A 14,857-nucleotide genomic window follows, 5' to 3' on the forward strand; every position below is an offset into this window, starting at 1 on the left:
CTACTTTTTGCCATCCAGGCCGCTACCAACTTAGCAGAGGGGCTAAGTTGCTTGCGCCTCCCCTCTGGGCTTCTTGAAGCTGTTCTTGTGTCTCGACAATCTGTTCTCTATTCAGCAGCCCAAACGAGGATTTTTATAAATGCCATTGGGATTGTGGCAGTCTCAAGCTTACAATCCTCCCGTAGCTCTTCAGTGCCCTCAGAATAAAGCTGATAATCTTAAAGTGGCGCAGGAGACCTTTCCTGAGCTGTCCCCTGACTTGTCCGGCCTCGTCCCTCACCACCCCGCCCTTGCCCTTTCCTGCTCCAGTCGTGTAGGACTCCCCTTTGCTCCCTCGGGCTCATAACCTCCTTCCTCAGGGCCTTTGCACATGCCACTCCTCCATCTAATTCCCTTTGCCTGGCTAACTTGTGGTCACCCTTCGGATTCCAGCTTAAACATCGCTTCTTCAGGAAAGCCTTCCCCAGCCACCCAGGATATGGTCACCAGAATCCCGCGAGTGATGCTCATTTGCAGCACTTCCCACACTTGTAATGATATAATTATTTGTTTGTTTAAGGTCCTGTCTCCTCTACTAAAATACTGACTTGAAGGCACGGATCCTCTCAGGTTTGTTTACTACCACGTGCCCAGCATCTAGCCCTGGGCCTGGCACATACAGAGGACTCAGTAACTACGTGCTGACCGATTGGCAGGTAGGCCAACACAGTACGACGTCATTGGTCGGTTTCGAAGGCGTTCATTCCAGGCTGGTTTAACAACTTTGAAACAGCTCTCTTAAAGTCACGTGACGTTGAATTTCTCAGCTATGTCTCTTAAATATTCCACAGGTCACAAAACGAATGAAACGGCTCTCCGTTGATTGTAATAGCTAAGGCGAAATCACTGGGTGTTATTATATCGGCTAGTATAACAGAGACGTAACATCACAGAAGGGCATGGAGCCTCTTGCTGGCTGAATCATTAGCTACATGGCAGAGTGTCACATAGACCAGGCCATTTAATGCTGAAGGTCTTCTCTTCCTACTCCTTCTTCTCTTTCTTTCTTCTCTCCTTCTCTTTTCCCTCTAGCCTCCCCGCTCCTTTGAATGGTCCACCTTGTACCTCAGTGGATCTGTGGAGAAAGATCCAATGAAAAGAGAGCAACCGAAGATGTTAGAGAGAGAGAGAGAGAGAGAGAGAGAGAGAGAGAGAGAGAGAGAGAGAGAGAGGGAATAATTGGGTACCAGCTCATGTATTCAACAAACATTTTTCAGGCACCTACTGTGTGACAGGTGCTTTGTTAATCAGTAGTGACACAAAGATGATTAGGACACGGTTCTTGGACTCGAGGGGCTCACAAGCACATAGAGAAAGGACACAGAAATAAATAATGCTATTAACTACATAAAACCATATGTCTCATCGCTATACAGAATCACATACAAAGAATCATTAGTCGGCATCCAAAAAAATTGCAAAGAAACTTCAAATCTTATTGTAGTCTCTTGAGAAAAATGCCCAAAGTGGAATCACATTAATGATTTACAAAAAATCTCCTTCAAAGCCTGTTTTTCATTTCGCTCTCCTTCCTCCTGTCTGCTAAGAAGGATTCCGTCTTTACCCGTTAAGTTCCCAGGTCAGCTTCAGAGTCAAAAGGGAAAAGCATTTCACCTATTCGCCTAAGGTATTTCTCCCTTTGCCCTAAAGCTTCTCTTTTCCCTTTCTCCAAACTTCCTCCAACTCTTTCCTAATAAACACCACCCTGGCTCTTTTCTCTTCATTTTCTCCTGCCCTCTTTTGAAATCCATCTGCTCTCACATGCCGGTAACTCCTCACCCTATCCTAAGTAAACCAAATCACGCAGGGCTCAGGCCCTCTCCATCCCACCTTTCACCTACTGTTCTGATACTGCGCAGTGATCTGGAACCCAACGGGCACAGACAGACTCCTCCTTAGCAGGCAGGGGGAGAGAAAAGACTGTGAATATTGATGCATTATTAATATCGTTTTCCTGCCAAAGATATAAAACAATGTGGTGAGTGAGCGATATAGTTATCTAGAGGGAATTATGAAAAACAGAGCAGGGACAAGCCAATCTGATCTTAAAGGAAGATAGGGAGCGAGCCAGGAAGAAAGGAGGTGAGAAGGGCATTTCAGGCACAGCAAACAGCATAAGCTGAGCCTAGCCAAGTGGAATAAGCTAGGGTCAGGGAGGGGACTGAGGGCACAGAGAGGGAAAGGGAGATGGGTGTCTCTTCCTTGGAGGAGCATTGAGAGGGAAACAGAAGTAGATGAAGTGGATGAGAAATCTCCACTGGAAGGTCTTAGTCTTCTCCTCAAGGTCATTTTGATAGGGAGAGATGGGGGAGGCTCCAGAAAAATGAAGGCTTGGTAAAGCTGCCCGGGGTTGGTAGGCAGCCAACTAGCCGCGGTCATAGGGACCTCTGAGCCACAAAAAGTCTAGCCAGGGTGATTTCAGAGTGGATGATGCATTGGCATGTTTTGGCTTGAGTGCTTTGTTGACTTCTTCAGCAACGTTTTATGGCTGGGGGAACTGACAGAGGGCATGACCGGGAGGCAAAAGGCGGTAACACAGCCCCTGAATCCGGGAGGCGCTCAGTCCAGGTTTGTTGAGCGATATTCATAAAATCCAATGGAGCAGAGAAACAAGTATGGCCAGAGTAGAGTGGGGTACAAGGTGGAGCAGGGCAGGATGACTATGCTGCATTTGTTAACCTTCTAAATGCAGCCATGTAAACCTTCTAGGACGAAGTGGAAAGATATTAAGATAGAGGCAATTGACTAGTTCAATTCAGCAAACACTGACTGGTACAGGGCTCTAAGGTGCTATGGGGACTCTCAGGATGAGCCAGCTGCCTTCGGGGAGCTTGAGGTCTTACACAAATGGTGGTGTACAGAGCACGTTTTTGTAAAGGCGGCACTGGAGACAACAAGACGTATAGTGCTATAAAGAAAGTTTCCAAGACTAAAATAAAAGCCAGAGGCTTCAGGCAGGGAGCTTTGCCTTTCGGAGTGTGCCATCCTTTTTTTTTTGGATGGTAATGTATTGAATCTTGGCTGTCTTGGTAGGAGGGGATCTTCGAAGCACAGGGAATCTCTTGGGCAAAGGAGCAGAGCTGGGAGGACTCCAGATGTATTTAGGGGATGGTAGTGAATCTATGTGGCTGCGGGAGTAGTTTGGTTTGTGGGGAGTTTAGCCTGGACATGTATGTCCGCGTCCATTTATGAGGGCCTTTCACTGTCAGGCAGAGACATATGGCCTCCCTCTATTTACAAAAACATACTGCAGAAGATTTTTGTGTGCAGGAAAGTGACATGACTCTACCAGTGTTTTAGGGAAAAGCTAAAACAGTTCCTTCCCTAATGCAAGATTAGGTACTGAAATGGCACCTTGTCCAGCTGAGAAGAAAGAGAGATTTTTAACTACATAATTCAATTCATTTAACGGAGAAAGGGGCTCTTGCTTCCCAGGGCCAGCCATGACCCTCTTCCAATTTTATAAATAGATTAAAAAAAAAGAACAACAACAACAAAAAACCCGAACCAAAAAACCGAGTCTCCAGACTTAGGTCTCTGGGAAAACAGATGTAAATACTGACACAGGCTTGCTTTGTTTTCCCAAGAGAGGTCTCCCAGGCGATTTCTGTAATTATCGAGAAAAAAATTTTTAAACTTGTTTTTCCCAAGAGTTCAGCCAAGCCGAGAGGAAAATGGCAGTACTGCCTTAGATTCGCCAGCTTTGGTTGAGTCGCAGTATTAGTCCCTGAGGGACTCCCTCCAAGGTCCCCGAGCAAGGTGTCTCTAAGGCATTTCTTCCCAGCAACAAGGAGGGAGCTCAGGAGACAAGGGCGCTCAACAAAAGGCTTATTTAAAAAAAAGAAAGAAAGAAGGCCGGGAGAGGAGGGGTACCCGGTTCATCTTTTTGGGATAATTTCGTAAGAAAACTAATCGAGGCGGAAGCCGTGCCTTCCCCTGCGGTCGGGACCTCTGCACCAGAGAGCGCCCGAGCATCACGCCCAAGGCTGCGCGGTGGCTGCTTGCTCTCTGGCTGGCATCGCTTGGCACTTACTTCCGCCAGGCTCTCAAAGGGGCGGGCGCAGCTACAGCCTGGCGTGTCACGTAGCCAATAAGAAGCCAGAATTCCCGCCCGCCTCGGATTTTGACCAATCGACGTCCACAAATTTAGTTTGCCAGCAGCGTCTCCGTTGTCCGAGAAGGGAGGCAAACCCCTTTAGAGTTGCCAGTAACGGACATGGACGTGGCCCCTGGAGGAGGGGACACGAAGTGAGGAGGGGGCAGGGAGGGGAGAGGACGCGGGTGAGGAAGACAAGCCCCCCGGCCCTGGTAAGTACGAGGAGGCCCATGGCCCGAAACAAGGGGAGCACGGGGGCGTGGGGGTCGGCCTTCCGCGTCCTCCGGATTCTCGGCCGAGGCGAGGGGTGACCGGGGTCTGCACCTAGGGAATGGCCTCGTGGGACCCCTTCGGAGGGGGTGTCAAGGGACAGTCCCTAGACTCCAGCTCTTGGCAGTTTCCTTCCCCCAGGTGTTCACACACGCCCTCGGCCCTGCCTAGACCCCTTGGGGGTCCGCGTCGGAAATCTAAGCCTCGCGCCAACAAAGAACCCCTGCCCCGGGTGTGTTGTGGCTGGGCCCTGGCCCAGAGGGCTTCCACCGCTGACGTCCACGGTATTTCTAGGCCTCTGGGAGCCCCCGCCCCCCGCCCCAATATAGACCGTTGTCTTCCCCGCGCGTGCCCACAGCTGCTGCCCCTGCCCCGGTGCGGACGGCGTGCCCTGTGTCCCGATGGATGGAGCCAGCCCAGGGGCTTCTCGACCCTGAACTGCCGCGATGCAGTTTGAAATGTGCCGTCCTTTTTTTCCCCTTCCGTCTTTCCAGACTCTTTTAAAGACTCATTAGAAGCAGCTCGAGGAACACAATACTTGCGTCCTATAAACTGATTTCTGTGCTATGTGCTCATTCCCCTGCTGCGCACCGCTGAAGCCCACTTCTTACAGTCCCTCGTGTGCCACGGTGTGAGCCTCTGCTCGGTGTGCCCCGTGCCAGATACGAGGGACACACGCCTCTCCTTTCATTGGTGTTTGACCAGAGGCTGCACTGTGGCATGTTCATTGATTGGGTCCCGTGCTGCTACATCCCACCCTCTCTTCTGAGTTTTTGTGTGGCTCTTGGGGAAAAAAGGAGGGAGCTCTGCGTTGAATGTTTTCCTTCTAGTATGTGGGTTTTTGTGCGTTGGAGGAGATGATAGTTTTCTCTCTGCTTTATCCAAGATACCCAGCCTTAGCGGCATGCCTGGGTACTCTTAGAAGATGGAAGTAGGAAGGGAGCGGTTTTAACGTTTTTCTTTTACAGCTGTGGCAAGAGAGGCAAAAAAGGCAGGGCCAGGGGCACCGAGAGGCAGGGCTAGAACGCTGTGGGCCCAGGTGGTTGAGTTCTTTATCTAGTAGTACCAGGTGTTTTCCAGGTGTGATCCGAGGAACTCAAGTTCCCTAACTTCTCCCTGCCTCTGGCAGGGTGGTTGAGAGCGTTAAATGAAATGGTGTATAAGGGGTCCCTAGCATGGGGTCTATCGCTTACTACGTTCTTAATACCGTTTTGCACTCATTAATTTTAAGTAACCAGCACGTCGTAGTTCACTGATTTCTCGTATTTATATTTATTGTGGTCCCTCTCTATACTTGGGGGCGTAAATGATTACCCCGATTCTCAGGTAAGGCAGGGAGGGGTGAGTCAGGACAAAGTGGCCTCTTCCTCCATTTGGGGGAACCATTGTAGTGTCCTTAGAAATGTTATTAAAGGGGATGTGTTGTGTAGAAAAACAGCGCGGAGGCAGAAAAAGGTCGAGAACCACTGGACAAAGAAGAAATACCACTGTGATATGTCTTTATAGTAATCTTGGCAAAAGAAAGGCCTATCTTAGTATTTCGACGAGGTCATTTTAATTTTAAAAAATGGCACAAGATTCATTATCTAAAGAGTCAAATAAAAGTGTTGCGTGGATTTAAACATTTTGCAAATCAGTGTAAAGTTCGGAACACATTAGACTGCAGACCATCATGAAGCCTGGAACTGGGGATAGCATGTTCAAATAAAATCCACGTATCTTCTGCAGGTGTTATTTTAGGTGCCGTGTTAGCTTTAACTTCCTTGCTCACTGGTTCTTTTTGTCAGAACTGCAAATAGGAAAACTGGCGGACAGCAGGGAGTGGTGCATGGACCAGGGAGGTGGAGTACAAACCATCCCCTTGATGATCAGCTGCCGAATAATTGAGAGTTAACTGCCCTTGAACCCCCGCCTCCCCGCCCCCCACTGGCCCCTTGTTTATGGTGACCGACATCAGAAGATTAGACCGATTAGCCTGAGAGAGCCAGGGCAGGGCCTTGAGATGGAAGAAAACAGAAAGCCCTTCGCATTTCTATTTTGAGAAGTTGCTAGGGAGTGCCAGCTCCAACTGTTGAAAATCAGCCTTTTGGAAAGCTTAACTCCTGCAGAACTATTGAGAAATGAAGGTCGAAATCCTTCTTACCCTAATGCTGGGCTTGGGCACCGATTTCTATAGGAAGAGGGAGGAGCGCTAATGTAAATATTACGAGGCTTTGTTGAACCCCATCTGGTGAGTCAGGTGTGAGGTCCTATAGTAGCAGTCCGAGTTGGGAAGACACAGAGCCTCTAAATCCATTCCTGGAGCTCAGATGAGATGGTCCAGGTCGTGGTTAGCACTTCTCCGCTAGTAACTGCGTGTCAATATTTTTTATCTCTTTATTGTGTTAGCGTTGTTTCAATGAGAGTATAAGGCAGGCTCCTTTAAAAATGTTTGATTGAACCTTGGTTTGTGAGCAGGCCTGGATTTGTTGACAATAGCACAGGTGAACTAAAGGGTAGGCCTGGGCTGCAGCAGGAATGTTTTTCTTCCGAATGGACCTGGTTTGGTTGGTAATCCGGGGTTTGCGTAATGATAAGCTTCTCCTGCGGCTGGCTGCCCGAGACAGTAGTAAACAGAGGAGGGCAAAGACCAGATTTAGACCCGGCTGGCGGGAGGCCTGCGTCAAGCTGGGCACCTTTCACCCCAATTGCTTTGGGTTTTGCTGGCTCCAAAGGCCAAAAGTGACTGAGGAGAGAGGGGTGCCCAAGGGACAGAGACCCGTCTTCAGTGGCCTCTGGAGAGCCAGAAATCTCAGTTTTCTTAATTAAGGAGCCTCTTGAAAAAGAGATTTGTGGCGGTAGTCTGCCGTAGTAAGGAAGCGAACTGAAAAATATTGGGAAACATTTGGAATGACATATACTGGAGAGAGACTCAAAGGCATGTTTAAAAGAGAATAAACATCCTGAAGTTGCTTTGGAACATAAGGGGGGAACATAAGCCAGAGCCAATTGCAAAATCAGAGGTGGTTGATTTTTTTTTATTGTGATAAAATACATATAGCATACATTTTGCCATTTTAACCTGTGGTGTTACTTAAGTCCACCACCATCCCCACCATCCACCTCCAGAATTTCATCTTCCCAAACTGAAGCTGCTCCCGTTAAACGCTGAACCCCCATTTCCCTTCTGCCCCTGGGCCCTGGTGACCACCATTCGACATTCTGTCTTTTTGAATCTGACCTCATATAAATGGAATCATACGTTATCCGTCCTGTGACTGGCTGATTCCACTTAGTGTAAAGTCTTCAAAGTTCGTTCATGTTATAGCATATATCAAAATTTTCTTCCTTTTCGAGGCCGATTAATATTCTGTTGCATGTGTATGCTGAGTTTTGTTTATCTGTTCATCTGCCGATGGACACGTGGGTAGCTGGCACCATTTGGCCACTGTGAATAATGCTGCTATGAACATGAGTGGACTTATATTTGTCCCTGTTTTTACTTCTTTTGGGTATCTCCGCAGAAGTGAGAGGTTGCTGATTTTTTTAAAGGTACATTCGATACATTCACATGGTTTGAAAATCAAAAGGCACCAAAATATGCACAGTGAAAATTCTGCCCTCCTCTTGCCCCCGCTTGTCCCTAGCCACTCAGTTCCAATGTAATAATTTTTTCTTTAGTAGGTTTTGCTTTTGGTGTTGAATCTAAGAAATCTAACCCTAAGTCACAAAGATTTTCTATCTTCTAGAAATTTTATAGTTCTGCTTTTACGCTTAGGTCTGTGATCTTTGAGTTAATTTTTGTATAAGGTGCAAGTTATATTTCCAAGTTCTTTTTTTTTTGCATCTAAACATTCAATTGCTCCAGCACAATTTGTTGAAAAGACTATCTTTCTTCCACTGAATCGCCTCTGCGCCTTTCTTGAAAATCAGTTGACCATACATATGTCTGGATCGATTTCTAGATTCTCTATTACCAGGCCTCCGATTAATTACTGTAGTTTTATAAACCTTGAAGTCACATGGTGAAAGGCTTTTGACTTTGTTCTCTTGGGGTAGTCTAACTTGAAGGTCTCTTACTATGGGTGGAGTTGAGTATCTTTTCATATGTAGAAGCTACTGGATTTCTTGGTTTCATAATCCCTCAGTGTTAGAAGACACCAGAAGACATCATCTCTTTCTTATTCGCTGCCTGATGTATTCATCATCTCCATAATTTTCCAGCCTCTGCTTGTATCTCTGTCACGATGAAGAACCCATTGCTTCTCAGGGCAGCCTATTTTATGTAAAAGATATCGCTCACATTGAGCCCCAATCTACCTCCTTCTATCTTCCGCTGCCACCGCGATCTAGCCCCGGGTTTTTGGAGCCTCCCAGAGTAAGCCCGCCCCTTCTTCCTCCTGGCTAGCATCTTTGGTCCCTCCCACCATTTCTCATGTCACAGTCCCTCCAACCTGGTTACTGCTGTCTGGAAGCATTCCAGTTTTGTCAGCGTCCTTCTCGAAGTGTGTGGTGCACAAATGAACAAAATATTCCAGGTGCACTCTCATGTACAGAAATCAGACTTCCCTCTCTTTCTGGGGACATGGCACATCTGTTAATGCAGTCTAAGTATGAATGAAGTGTGGGCAGCCATGTCGCTTGAATCGAAATTACATTCAACTAAGCAATTTATAGTAGTTTTATATAATACTTTTTGACCCTAAGCGCAGGACCTATAATATTGAATCTATTACAGTTAAATCGAATCTATTAGATTTGGCCCAGCATTTCAGCCTGTTGAGATCTTCTTGGATCTTGACTTTCATCTACTTTCTAGGTTTATGCCATCCAAGAATTCGACGAGCATACCATCCGTTTCCTCCCTGAAGTCATCGATCGAAGTACTGGCTAGGACACCTCCGAGGCCAGAACCCCGAGGCTTGCTATGAAAACCCTTCCTCCAGTAGAATGCGGCTCTATCAATTAGTGCCCTTCGGGCCCAGTGACTCAGCTGACTACGAGTCTGCTGAGTTGTGTTTTTGGTGTGTTGGGCACACGAAGGTGGTGTTAGAAGGACGGGAAGGACAGCCAACTTCTTACCTCACCCTCTACCTGAACCCAGTTAGCTCTTTCTGATGCCGGTTTCGGAGTTGGCAGCAGGAAGCATCCAGCCCTTTGTTTTCCCGGCTTCTCTGCCGCCTTCGTGGGGACTCTCGTCATGACAGACCAAGCCCGTCGTAATTTTCCTCTAACTCTTCTGCCTGTCATTTCTTTTTCTTCCTCATCTGATTCATTCTCTACTGTCTTAAACTGCTGGGACCACTCAGAAGCCTTCAGTGACTCCTCGGGGCCTCTCCGTTTTGCCTTTCAAGGTCCTCTGCATTTCAGCCCCTGGATTCCTGTCCCATGTGGTCCTTCATTTCTTCGCTCTTACCTTCTCGGTAAGACAGCTCTGTATTAAGACCTACTATTTGTCAGATACTGTCCTAGACCCTCTGCATGTAGTATGTTACGTAATTCTTGTCACACCTCTGTGAAATAGGTATTATCATTTCCACTCAATGACCAATGTCACCGAGGCTCAGAGAGACAAGTAATTTGCCAAGGTCAATTAGCATTCGATACGTGTTGGAGCCAGGATTTAAACCCAGGGGTATTTTGGGTTCTGTGCTTTGAAGCTTATGCTTTATTTTTCACAATCGGCCAGGAGTTGAACTGGCCCTTTAAGAATACGGCTGTTGGTTTCAGATCAGACAGTTGAGGACAGCTCTCTCCCAGAATCCCATGTATGGAGTGATGGGAAAACAGAGACTCTTAGGAAAATGTCCCACTCCTGGCTGCCCTCTCTGAACTGCTGTGGATCCAGCTGGCCGCAGAGTTATTTCACTCTTGTAGTGTTGGCAGGAGTTAAGCACAATTCCCATCTGGCTCCTGGTGCCTTTCCCTGTGTGGCAACGATCTCATCCAGCCCCTGATGGGATGGGGTGTCCTGGGGACCTTGAGCTGTTCTCGTAAACACGGCCCGGGCAGCCTGAGTCAGAGCGGCTTTGAGGAAAAGTGGATTTGGCCTCTCAGGATCTCATCTCAGCTGGCTGCCAAGACTGAATGTCACCGCACGGCGAGGTGGCTTCCAGCGTCACTGTCCGTCTCTGACACAGTGGGGCTCGCTCAGCTTTGAAAGCTCCAGAGAGAAAGACAGCGGTAGGGAGACTGGGCAGCACCGGCCCGTGGTGTCGGCCCCGGTGCCGGGTGGGGTCTCGGAGGGGCGTTGGTGGCCGCAGAGCCCGGGCCTCCTGGCTGGGGTCCTCCGGACACAGCTTTTTCGTTTCTAGACAGAGCTTGTGTGGATCTGTTCTCCGGGCTTCCGACCAGCTCCTCTTAACAAGGCTTTGCTGCAGGCCCCCTTAAAGAACGCCGTAGTCAGCAGGTTAGCGCTTTCCCCACGAGGCGTCGCCTGGCACCAAACCACATTACTCAGTGGCACTCTTTACCCGGACACGCCCCGGTCTGGCATCGCGAAAGTGTGCTGGCTGCCAGGCTGGGTGGGTGGGGGTCGGGGTGTGTGGGGAGCACGGTGGGGTGAGGAGGTAGGGCTGGGCTGGTCCCCATCTTCCAGACTGTTGTCAAACCGGCTCGCATCCTTGTGGACATCTACCCAGGGGCCCGGTGAGCGCTGCCCTGTCGGCAAACCGCACGGGAGGCCCGTGGGCACGTACGGGTTGGCCTGGGTGACGTGTGTTTCCCAGAAAACGGAAGCGGACGGGTGCCGGGCTCCTGCTGGCAGCGGTGGAGTGGGCGCGTCCGACGTTGCCACCTCCGCCGCTCTCCCCGCCACTCTCCTGAGCATCCGAGCTGTACCGAGATCCCCGTTTACCTTAATGCTAACCTCCGCTTTCTAAGAAGCCGATAAGCCGAGGCCTTTCCTGCCTGCGGGAGCCAGCGAGGAAAAGAGCACACATGGAACCCACCTCGGAAAATTCAGATTGCAAGGCGGAAGGCTCGAACGCCCCCAGCCGCACCCCAGCATTCTCTCTGATGCCGCCTCCCTCCGGGGCTCGGAAAGTCCACAGGCGACTGCTCGTGGACGCCGAGCTGCTAGGACGAGGCCGGCCAGGGCACCTGTGCCCGGGGGCGGCAGCTTCGCCCGCGCCCGCCCCGCCGTTTCGATGATACTGTTGTGTTTCACAGCAGCTGCCCGTTCCAGCATCTGGACTCACGTGATTTCTTCTCTTTCTTCCCTAGATGCTGTGACTGTGACAGAGTCACTGGGGTTCGTACATGTTGGGGAGGAGCCTTCCTTTCGGGGGTGACCACGCTCACCTGGGCATGCCTGCAGTACTCCGGGCCCATGGACCCGAAGGAGAAGCATGCGGTAGGCCATGTTCGGTTCCCTTATAGGGATCGTCTGTGTGTCTCTTGAACTCTACCTTCTTGTATTTATTTGCCCGGGAGGTACTTATTTGGGGGCTCTAAGCCAAAAGCTTGGGGTGCGTGAACGTGATCCACTCTGAGAGGGCGCCGTGCTCGCCGGAAAGCAGACACCCAGGGAGCCGCAGGTACGGGAGCCGCGGACCCGCTCGCACGCCTGCAAGGGAGAGGTGTGCGATTTGGGTTGGCTGCACGCCAGCCTTCTACTTCTCGCCCAAGGGCGTGAGGTTTCATTTGTTTGCTCTTTGCTGGGGCTCTGCCCCGACCTGTTGAGCTGCACTGAGTGCTGCTGGCCGCCCTCCCTGTGGTCAGGGAAAAGCTCCCCAGCCTTGCCCCAAACACAGCTCCAAACACAGCTGCGTACCTGGGAGGTGAGCAGCGAGGAGGTCCGGGCCTCCCCCTCCCAGCCTGACCGCAGGTGCGCCAGCCTCCAGGTATACGCCGTCTTTGCGTGGAGGTGGGTCTGTCGTCAGAGCATCCCTCTCCTGCGTCGAAGGCTGCCCTCGAGGAGTCCCTTCGTCTCTCGCCTGGACTTCTGCCACCCCTCTAATAGCTCCCTGTCTCTAATCTTCCTCTGCTCAGCTGTCGGGGAAATCTATCCAAAATGCAGAGCTGGCCTTTTGTTGCCCCTACTTAAATGTCATCGGTGGCTTCGTGCCACCTGATGAAGCCTTTAGCGTGCTGTGCAGAGCCTTCCGTGATCCCGCTCCCGTCCCCAGCCACCCTGCCTTGGCCTTTACCATGAGTAATTCTGAATGCTTCGGAGTTTGGGCACACACTCCACGTTTAGGCTGTTACCCTAAAATGCTCCCTACCCTTTTTCCTGGCAAACTCTCACTGTTCTTTCGTTAAGACCCAGTTTAGGCATAACCTTCTCCAGATAAATTCTCCCTCCCCTCTCCAGAGGCCCTTCTTTTAGCATCCTACATCTCCACCATCGTACTTGCTACACTATTGAAATAATCTACCTGTCCCCTGGCTCTTAGCATGGACCCTGGCATATAGCAAGGGCTTAGTAAATATTTATTAACTTAAATTTATGAATAGTGAAGTTCTTGCCAAAGAGATCTTGGGAAGTCTGGAGCAGGGGTCTCCAACCCCCAGGTCGCAGACTGGTACCAGTCTGTGACCTGTTAGGAACTGGGCCACACAGCAGGAGGTGTGTGGCAAGGGAATTAGCGAAGCTTCGTCTGTACTTGCAGCCGCTCCCCAGCACCAGCATCACCGCCTCAGCTCCGCCTCAGATCATCAGGCCTCAGCTCCGCCTCAGATCATCAGGCGTTAGATTCTCATAGGAGCCACAAAGGTTGGGGACCACTGGGTCTCTGGCGAAGGAGCTGGGTCTCTGGTAGTGCCTGGCTGACTACCGACTTGTTCAGCTCCAGGCTTCACATGAACAGGCTTGTGGACCTGAACTTGAAGCAGGTCTGTTCAGCCTCCCATTCACAGATGCCTCTGGCCGCTCTGCAGGTGTCCATCCTAGCAATGACCGGCACACAGGGCAAGCTACACTTGCCTCTCCCCGAGCCTGGGTGCAAGGCTGCTGCATACAGTTGCAAGGGCTGTGCGCTGCTCAATTCCAGGGAGCACCCCCTGCCCCCCAGAGGCCGTGATGTTGTGTCATGCAGTCGCCTGCCTGGGTAAGGCTGAGTGTTCCCCAAACAGAAGATGGTATTGTCCTCCGGTTCTAGCCTGTTGCCAAAACAGCAGTTCCTAGGGATCCAGGGAGCTGGCTTCTTGCTCAAGCCCGAGGAATAAGGCTTGAGAGCCCAGGCCGGCTAGCTCTCAGGGGCCATGTTTTCCTGGAGGACTTTTCTTTACCCTCTTTTTTCTCTTTCTGGATAGCTGAATCCAGAGCTAGAAAGCACTGTCCCCGTCAGCAGCAGCCACATGCAATGGGATCAATATGGGCTGGTGGGACTCGGGCTGGGGAGGTGGCCCCTGGCCGGGAGAGGCTTACAGTCTAATTGCGGGATTGACAGTACAAGCTGCCGAGTAACAGAACCTGACAGGGTTTCTACCTCAGGTACCTTGCGAGTTGTAATTGGGCTTCTAAGGATGATAATCCCTGTGGCCTCTGACAGTCAGAGGCTTCTTGGGGGCGTGGGGGAGGGGGGCAGCGGGCGGTGGTAGTTGGCGGTAAGGGGGCCTCTTGTCCCCTGACTGCAGCCCAGGACCGGTTCTGCTGTTGCTGGTTGATTTTCTGCACCCTGCCCCCCTTCTCTTTAGGATCCGCCCATCCTGAGTGTCCCCTTCAGAGTCTCCGCTCCCCTGTCTCCAGTCCTCCGGGCCGCGGTGGACGCGCTGTAGCCACGAGGGGCTGGGTCTCTGCTTCTTGGGTGCAGAGCTGCCCTTTCGCTGGAGGAGGGAGCAGTGCGGGGAGGGAACAGGCGGGTGGGGAACCCTGCAGAACCCCTGCCGGTAGAGCCTGTGGCTGTTCCTTCTAGGGCCTCACCGGGAGGGAGTGTTTGCTTAGTTGCGGTTCCCACAGAGCGGCGCCTTTGCGGAAAGCTGACCAGGCAGGGGACGGGCACGTGGGTGCTGGGACAGGAGCCTTTCTCCCTGCAGTTTGCACGGGTGGCAGCCGTCCTTATGGGGGTGCTGCTGGGAAGCCGACCCTATGGCCCCCTGGCCTGTGCCTCAGGGAGACTTCCTGCCCTTAACCTCTGCACTGCCTGGGCCCCTCCTTTTCTTTCCCACTCAGCTCTGGGTTCGTAGGGGCCCCACAGGGAGCTGTGCTAGAGAGGGGGGCGGGGCGCTCTCTTCCCTTCCCTGCTGCTGGAGATGGTGTCGTCTAGGAAACCCAGGCCCTGGAGAAACGTGCCCAGGCTCCAGCCGAGCTCTGGTTGTTGGGCCGTTAATTAGGCTGCTTCCTCTCCCTTGGGATTTTGCAGCCCCATCCTAAGGGTGACCTGGATGGAGGCAGAGAAGTTTCCCATCTGGTCCAGGGCCCCCTCCTTCACCCAGCGGAAGTGCTGAGTGCTTCCTGTATGTCAAACTCGGGGTCTTAGAGAAAAGCTCTGCTGGTGGGTGGGGGGTGGGGTGCTGAGGCAGGAGCCCCAT

General features: G+C 51.2%; 1 protein-coding gene across 4 annotated transcripts in view; it reads left to right on the forward strand.

The window, feature by feature from the left end:
• The first annotated feature begins 4,220 nt into the window (after positions 1 to 4,220).
• TMEM94 (transmembrane protein 94) overlaps positions 4,221 to 14,857 on the forward strand; it is a 29,887-nt gene continuing 19,250 nt past the window's right edge. Inside the window, exons 1-2 of one of the 4 annotated variants that reach the window (XM_036222348.1) lie at positions 4,221 to 4,347; positions 11,609 to 11,738. In XM_036222348.1, coding sequence (XP_036078241.1) covers positions 11,715 to 11,738 — 24 coding nt within the window. In that variant the 5' untranslated portion in view covers positions 4,221 to 4,347; positions 11,609 to 11,714. Of the gene's footprint in view, positions 4,348 to 10,182; positions 10,524 to 10,722; positions 10,794 to 11,608; positions 11,739 to 14,857 lie in introns of those variants that run through there. The other 3 variants (XM_036222351.1, XM_036222350.1, XM_036222349.1) reach the window with 3 other exon arrangements.

This window comes from Rousettus aegyptiacus, unplaced genomic scaffold, assembly GCF_014176215.1.
Source record: "Rousettus aegyptiacus isolate mRouAeg1 unplaced genomic scaffold, mRouAeg1.p scaffold_m13_p_6, whole genome shotgun sequence".
NCBI lineage: Eukaryota > Metazoa > Chordata > Mammalia > Chiroptera > Pteropodidae > Rousettus > Rousettus aegyptiacus.